This window comes from Lactuca serriola, chromosome 4, assembly GCF_051521515.1.
Source record: "Lactuca serriola cultivar US96UC23 chromosome 4, Lser_US96UC23_V15, whole genome shotgun sequence".
NCBI classification, from domain to species: domain Eukaryota; kingdom Viridiplantae; phylum Streptophyta; class Magnoliopsida; order Asterales; family Asteraceae; genus Lactuca; species Lactuca serriola.
Window position 1 is genome coordinate 84,468,515 of NC_136411.1, and position 8,800 is coordinate 84,477,314.

Sequence of the window (8,800 nt, forward strand, 5' to 3'; positions counted from 1 at the left end):
TTGGAGATACTCCACAATGGGTTGGGTCCATGATCACGGACTTCTTCGAAGATCCTGTCTGTTGGGATATCTTTGAGGAAGGATCCTAGAGTCAAGATCTTCAATAACTGCTACTCTTGTCGGATGTTTAGGATCTTCTTATTTTTCGAAGAGGGTTTCTATGGCTGGGGTTAATATATGGGTTATAGAATATTCGTCTCTGGTGGGATCCTAAGGGAGGATCCTATATTGGCTAATGCATCTACTTCTGTGTATTCTTCTATGGGAACTTGGGTTAGGCTAAAGTTTTCGAAGTCAGAAGCTAATTTTTTGAGGATCTCTATATATAATTATAATTTCTCACCTTTCACTGCATAATATCCATTGTAGTGATTGGTTAGTAATAAAGAATCAAAAAATACCTAAAGATCCCTTATTTGAAGATCCTTAGCCAATTGTAGTCCCATGATGTGTTCTTCGTATTCTGCTTCTTGTTGGTAGTTTGAATTCACAACTAACTGCCTGGGGTATGATGTCCCCTTGTGGCGACTTTAGTATGATCCCTAGGCCTATTCCTTTCTGATTTGAAGCTCCATATGTGAACATCGCCCATTTTCCAGATGTTCATCTTCTAGGAGTTGCTTGGCTTCCATGTCCACCTCGTTTTGTAGATCATCAGTAAAGTCAGCCACAAAGTCTGCTAATGCTTGTGATTTTATATCGAATCTTGGTTCATATCTGATGTCAAATGTGCTTAACTTCACTAACCATTTTGCCATCCTTCCTGGCATTTCCGGTTTTCTCATGACATTCTTGATAGGATAGTAAGATTTTACATGTATAGTGTGTGTTTCGAAATAGTGTCTTAATTTAGTAGAAGCAATTACTAAGGCAAGAATTAATTTTTCAAGGTGAGAGTATCTGGTTTCAGGATCCAGGAGACTTTTACTTACATAGTAGATAGGATGTTGATCCCCGTTAAGCTCCTTGACCAGAACGACACTTACCGCGTTTGAGGATACTGAGAGGTAGATAATAAATGGTTCTCCATCTATAGGCTTCACTAGTAGTGGAGCAGAGCTTAGATAGTTTTGGAGTTCCTGGAAGGTTTTCTTGTGTTCCTCCTTCCACTCAAATTTCTTGTTCTTTTTCAAGATATCGTAAAAGGGATTGCACCTTTTTGAGGATCTTGAAATGAATCTGTTGAGTGCTGCTACTCTTCCGGTTAGCCTTTGGATGTCCTTTTTTGAAGATGGGGATCTTAATACCATGATTATTTTGATCTGTTCCGGGCTTGCTTATATCCCTCTTTTGGTTACCATGTATCTAAGGAACTTGTCTGACTTCATTCTAAAGTGACATTTGAGTGGGTTTAGCTTCATATTGTATTCGTCTAGGATGTCAAATGCTTCCTTAAGGTCTCTGATGTGATCTTCGACTTTCATTGACTTCACTACCATGTCGTGAATATAAACTTCCATGGTGTCCCCTAACTTGTCTTTGAACATTCGATTCATCAACCTTTGATCTGTCGCACCTGCATTTTTAAGAACAAAAGGCATTGCGGTGTAACAATATATACGTGTTGGTGTTATGAAAGCAGTATCTTCTTGGTCTGATGGTTCCATTTGGATTTGTTGGAATCCTACTGCAGCATCCATGAAGGTCGGGATTTCATGGCCAACCATTGCATCTATCATAGAGTCAATATGCGGTAGAGGGAAAGGATCCTTAGGGCAAGCCTTGTTAAGATCCATGTAATCTGCATACACTCGCCATTTGCCATTTTTATTTTGTACGACAACCACATTAGCTAGCCATCTTGGGAACTTTACTTCCTTGATCATCCCTGTTTTGAGGAGCTTCTCTACATCTTCTTGGATGATCTGATTCCTTTCAGGTGCAAACTTCCTTCTCTTTTGGTGTATTGGTCAGAAAGAAGGATCAATATTAAGGAGTTTTAACCATAATAGACTTAATGGAAAAAAAAACCATTTTAGGGTTCTTTCAAAAATATTTACCAAAATGGTATTATTTTAGTTTCAAAACTAATATTATTGTTTTAAAAAAAACAAAAACACGTCTTCTAATTACCCAGGAAGATTAGAATGATAACAGAAAAAAAACGTCGACCATATCGTCTGTCAACGCAACTAGGGCTCCAGCTTCGGTTCGTTCGTCTCATCACACGTCGACCATCGTCTGTCGCCTGCCATCTCCTCCTCTGTCGCCTACCGTCTCCTCCTCCATCGTTGGTGAATTGCAACTCCTCCATCCTTCGCTCCATTCAAGGTTCTTCCTGCTTGTTTTCTTGATTTCGGTTCTTCAGTTTTTTGTTTGCTTTTTGCTTCTGCATTTTGTTTTTCTTGATTGGCACAAAAACTGACAGCCTGCATTTGGACATCATATGTTGTAAGAAAAGACTATCTTGCCCTTTATGACACTAACATCTACATGTTGATACACTATAGTATCTTTGGTGGGAGAAGGGCAGGTGTTGGATTCTTTTGGTCTAATGCTTTAAGCTTGCATGCCACTGTCTGAACTCAAAGGTTAACCTACCTGACGTCACCCAGTATCCAATTAAAGCAAAACTAATATTTGATACGATTTAAATATCATGATCCAGTCTATGTTTACACGTAATAAAATTAATTATTTTTATTCCATTACTTTATATTGTTACCTTCATAGATGACTAAATAACTTGAACTCTAACCTCTCTTGATTGTTAATAGTTGTGCTTCTTTTATTACCATTTACGATACTTGATTAAATGTCACCGATTAAAATATAAGATCACTTATGTAGCTTATAATTTGAATAGATTTTTTAATATACACTATTTTATTGATTTGTTTGTTTTATTAGTTATTACAGATTGATTTATTGTTTCGTACAACTGAAATGAAGTCTATCGGCCATTTGGATAAGAAATAGTGCATTTGACTGGTAGTTAATTTGGAACAACACCTGCCCTTCTCCCACCAAAGGTACTATACCTGAATTTCATTAGTGAAGGATTTTGAGAGGTTATTATGTAAGTTCAATACGTACCTAGATAGGAAAAATTGTTGATCAATTTTTGCTTTTGTAGATGGAATATCACAGCTGGTTTTTTTATTTTTTTTTAATCTTTTTGTAGATGGAATTGATTGCAAACATGTCATTATGTTTCTTTTTTCTTGCAATCACAAATTCGCATGATCATTTTTTGATCAATTTTTGTTTGTTTTTGTTTGTTTTGTAGATGAATTCTATTATAGATATCACAAAAGTCTCAAGCTGTTGTTGTGACTAATGTGATGAATATAGACAATGAAGTTGAGTTAAATGAAATATTGGAAGATGGAATTGGAGATGAAGATGATGAGGAAGCATCTTTTGACAATAATGTTGAAGTACCTTCGAATTTTACTAATATGGAAGGAACAAATTTGACTATTGATGACAATTGGATTATGACACAATCACGAGTAAGAATGATTTTACGTAAGAGTTAGGAAAAGATTCTTTCAAGGATAAGGAGGAACTTGTTAGAGCAATCAAGATCCATAACATTAGGACACATAGACAATTTGAGGTCATTGAGTCACGCCCAACAATTTAGACTCTAAGACGCAAGTTGTACTTACAATCTGGTTGCAAATGGAAATTTCATGCAAGTAAACGTAAATGTAGTGGTTATTTTGAAATCACATCGTATACCGGTCCGCACACTTGTTTACACTATAAGCTTTCTCTAGACCATCCGAACCTAGGTGCAAGCTTGATTGCTATGGAAACTAGACACCTTATAAAAGAGCAACCTTCTATCATTATTCCGGCTTTGAGAGCTGAAATAGTTGAAAAATTGGGCTATACTCCTTCATATAAGAAGGTTTGGGTTGGAAAGCAAAAATCAATTGAATGTGTGTTTGGAAACTGGGAAGAGTCTTATGTTGCTTTACCAAAATATCTAGGCGCACTTGAAAAGTTCAATCCAGGAACTATAGTTGAATGGTGTGTTTCAAGATCGACCGATGTGGATGAAGTTGAATTTAGGCGTGTTTTTTGGGCTTTTGCTCCTTCTATCAAAGGGTTTCACTATTCTCGACCAATGATTAGCATTGATGGCACACATTTGTATGGTAAATACAAGGGTAAGATGCTAATTGCAATGAGAGTTAATGGTAATAATCAAATTTTGCCACTTGCATTTGCTATTATAGAAAATGAATCTTATGATACTTGGGATTGGTTCCTTTCTCATGTCAAGAATCATTTGGTGAAAGACCGTGAAGGCATATGTCTAATATCTGATCGTCATGGGGGAATTCTTAAGGCTGTCAATGAGCATGGATCTCAATGGTTAGAGCCACGTGGTTTTCATAAGTATTGTTATATTTCTTAAGTATTCTTGTAGGACATTCATTAACTTGTCATTAACTTACATTATTTTTTTTAATTTTAAAGGTATTGTTTACGACATTTCATCAGCAACTTTTATGACAAGTTTCGTAATTCAGAATTGAAAGCTTTAGCTTATCGTGCCGGGAGTCAGAATCAAATTCGAAAGTTCAACTCCATGATGGAAGAAATTAGGAAGTTAAATCTACGTGCTCGAGAATGGTTGGAGAGTCATCCACTTAATAGATGGACACTTGCACATGATGGTGGAAGGAGGTATGGGCTGCTCACAATAAATTTGTCATAGATTTTCAACAGTGTACTTAAAGGTGCTTGTTTTTTACCAATCACAGCTTGTGTGCAACTTACATTCTATAGAATGGTGCATTATTTTGAGGTTAGACGTCCTTTAGGATCTAGTTCTCAAGCCCATGGAGATGCACATACTCCACATGTTGTGGTAGAACAAGTAGCTTTGATGGCAAAAGCAAGTGCACATTCCTTAAGATCTTTTAACCGAGAAAAAGGTATACTTGAGTTGATAACTCAACGAGGTCGAAATGTGCAAGTAGTTAATTTTGAACAAAAAACTTGCACATGTGGTAAATGGGAGGCATTTAAATATCTTTGTTCTCATGTCTTGAGTGCATGTGTCAAACTCTCTTTGAATAGGTGACAATATGTTAATAGATGTTACTCGATTGAATATTATTGTGCTACTTGGGCATCTAAGTTCTCCCCGCTTCCTCATGAAGTGTATTGGCCGCAATCACCATTTAACGAATTACTTCCAAATTTAGAACTATTACAAAATAAAAAAGGTCGCCCTCGTTCAACAAGACTAAAAAATGGTATGAACATTAAAGAAGGAAGAAATGCCAATCTTTGTAGAATTTGTAGGCAACCGGGACATAATCGAAAACGATGTCTGTCTATGCCAAAGTAGTTTAAAAAAATATTTTTATGGTATTTGTTGTGTTTATTTCCTCTTTTTTTTACTGGTAAGGATTTGTTACCGGTTCAAATTCAAGCTAATTGTGATGTTTTTTTTTCTTTTTGTAATAAACAATGTTGGAGTTTATTTTGTGGTATTTTTTGTAACAAATAATATTGAGGTTTTTGATGTTTTTTTGTATGTGAATGTGAGAGTTTTTGCACCTTAAAATATATTGTATCTTTAATTTTTGATGGCGAAAATTTGACGGTAAAAAGGTTGTATAAGAAAAAATGATATCTAGAAAAAAAAGAAAAAAAAAGATTAAAAAAATTGCTATTTAAAAAAGCTGTAAAAAAAGGTAAATAAACTAATATAATAGTTGTCGTTTATATATATATATATATATATATATATATATATATATATATATATATATATATATATATATATATATATATAAAGTGGAATAAAAGAGAAAAAAAAAGATATTTAAAATAAAAAAAAAACTGAAAAGAAAACTAAAAAGTAATGAAAATAAGAAAAATACCATTTTGGTAAATATTTATGAAAGGACACTAGAATGGTAAATATTTTTTTCAACTACCCTATTATGGTCAAAAACTCCAATATTAAGTTTATGAGTAATAATACTCTTGTCTATACCTGTCATCTCTTCGTGTTTCCATGCGAATGTCTTGCTTCCGGTTCTTAAGAAATCCAATAGATCCGGATCGACCTGCTCAGGCATTGAGGATCCTATGAGGAATTTAGCTTCGGGATCCTCAGTACCTAGGGGCACTTCCTTTACGTCTTGTACCTTTGTCTCTAAAACATGTCATGCCCCCTGCCTTAATTGCTATCCTTATTGGGATTTGGTCGCAGATTTCATTAGGGTTTTGTAGCATTCTTTTGATTCTTGTTGATCTCCCATGATCTTCATTGTTCCCCATGGAGTGGGCAACTTCACACACTGATGGTATGTTGATGGAACGACTTTCATCTCATGGATCCATGGTCTACCTAGTATCACAATATAAGAAGATAAGGTGTCAATAACGCAGAAATTTTGTATAGAGTTTAACCCTTCTATGTATATTGGTAGCTTTATTTCTCCAATTGTGAGTTTTCGTTTCCCTGCTAAATCCTCTGAGGACTGAGGATCTTCTATGTAACGCCCGCAGATCCAGGCTAGCCAATTTAGAGACAATGTGCGTCAAAAATGAGTTTTTAATGGAAGATTATTTAGAAGGATTAATCTTAACCAAGTTTTAGAATATGTCTCAAGGGTTCCTTACATATAAAGAACGCCAAAATCCGAGTTATAACGAAGAAGTTATGGCCCGCCAAAATTTTACGACAAAATCGACACGGCACCGGGAGACGTAAATAGTGAATTTTTGATAAAGTAATTTTTAGCCTTACTGATCTAAACAAAATTTTTAGTATACGTTAAACGGAGAACATACAAAAAAAAGAACGCCCAAATCTGACGTCGTATGAGGAAGTTATGAATTTTCTAAGATTTGGCATAACAATGCACGCCCCGAAACTCGAATTTTAGATCGAGCGGTTCTGGCCTATGCGACCTAAATGAGAATTGAAGATCTCATTAATAAGAACTCAACGGTAAAAAGACAGACGGAAACGGACTTCGTATGTAGAAGTTATGAATTTTACGGGGACATTTAACATTATAATCTCATCGTACTGTTAACTTTAGGATCGGTCGAGAATTAGCCGACGGAGTCAAAATGAAAGTTGTAAATATTATTTTTACCTACGCGTGGATATAAAGAACGTCGAAAACGGAGCTCGTATGCGAAAGTTACGGGGTTTAGAAGTTGGCAGGGTGCTGCTGCAAAAGGGGTGACGTGGCACAATCTTGGCCATGACTTTATCCCCAAGGCTTGCCACTAGATGGTGACATGTGGCACCAATTTCAGCCATATTTCACCCTATAAATACAACCCCTTCCACCCTTATTTTCTTCACACCTTTCTCATTCTTTCTTCTCTTTACTCTCTCTCTAGAACCTCTCTTTAGCCCCGAAACCACCCGAAAAGCCTAGGGAACCTCCTAGCACGAGGCTGAAGCCCCAGAGTGCTCGACGGCTCCGAGAAGAAGAGCTTTTCGGCTTGGAAACGCTTTTCCAAGCAAGTCTGGTTTTCTATAAAACTCGTTGTAAGTGAGCTACGTCTATGCTATTTTTAGTATAACTTTTATTTAATTATAGTAACGTTATTAGGAACTTATAATAAGTACTTGGGCTATTATTATGGGTTATATAAGTATTGTTTAATGCTTATATAATATTAATAATAACTAGACTATTAATTAGTCTCGATGAATAATAAACTAAACTCTAGTGGTAATAATATTAGGTTTCGTCGAAGAAAATTATTTTTAAGAAGCGAAACGCTGTCTGAGTTCGGAATCACCACCTTTTCAAGTGAGTGCATGGTCCCTTTCATCTTACACATAGATATGAAGTATTTTATATAAACTACGTGTTATGTGTTCATATTATCTGTATACTTCTTACTTGCTATCTATGCTGGATGAACGATTTTATACAAGTTTTATATGATTTAAACTGTATATGTATTTATATCTACGTAATATGTTGGGTAAAACATGGGTAGATGAAATATAAGTTGGATGATGAGTTGAGAGGTGATATAGACCATGAGCTAAGGGTGAAAGGTGGATGATGTGAGAAGCCTTGTTCCTAAATGCTGGCCCCGTCATCTAGCAGAGTATGGATGACAACCACGGACTATTCTAGACAGTCCAGTGGAACACTAGCAGGCTCGTTGTAGGTGTTGTCAACGATTTGTTCACCGGTGTACTCTAAAAACCCATTGAAATGTATTGCGAGTGGACTCTCGCAAACGATATTGTCAATAAACGAGATAACCCTAGAAGCTGTGCTCAAAGGACGATACTGGCAGCTGCGCCTCATATAGAATGTCACAATTCTGGCAGCTACGCCTAAGTGATAAAACTAGCAGCTGTGCTTGACAGCTGTGTCATTGACAACGATAGACTTCGTACCTAGTCCTTAGGATAATCCTTAGGAATGAATGAATGAGAAATAGCTGATTCTTAGGATAGACCCTTAAGAGTAAAGAAGATAATGGGGATGGGTAATTGGGTTAACTGTTTGATGATTAAACATAATAATTATATTATTGTGGGTTGAAAACCCTATGTACTCACCAGGTTTCCCAACCTGACCCACTTAGTTTATTTATATCACAAATGTTGATATGAAGTCACATTACATTGAGAGATTAAGGAGATATAAATCACTAGTGATAATGAATGTAAGTTTTGTTTATGCTTATGTTTCTGTATTGACGATGATATCCCAAATGTTTTAAAATGATTAAAAATACTTTTCTTCGGAAAATGGGGATGTCACATTCTGACTATCTCTGATTTTGGGATGTTCATTCTCTTCAACGCGTATAGGAGTACGATATTGAAAAGGAT

General features: G+C 35.8%; 1 protein-coding gene across 1 annotated transcript; it reads left to right on the forward strand.

Moving 5' to 3' along the window:
- The first annotated feature begins 3,757 nt into the window (after positions 1–3,757).
- LOC145098570 (uncharacterized) lies at positions 3,758–5,044 on the forward strand. Its single transcript, XM_079036197.1, has 3 exons — positions 3,758–4,329; positions 4,435–4,644; positions 4,747–5,044. Exons 1-3 carry the CDS (start codon positions 3,758–3,760, stop codon positions 5,042–5,044), a joined length of 1,080 nt encoding a protein of 359 aa, XP_078892323.1.
- The last annotated feature ends 3,756 nt before the right edge of the window (positions 5,045–8,800 follow it).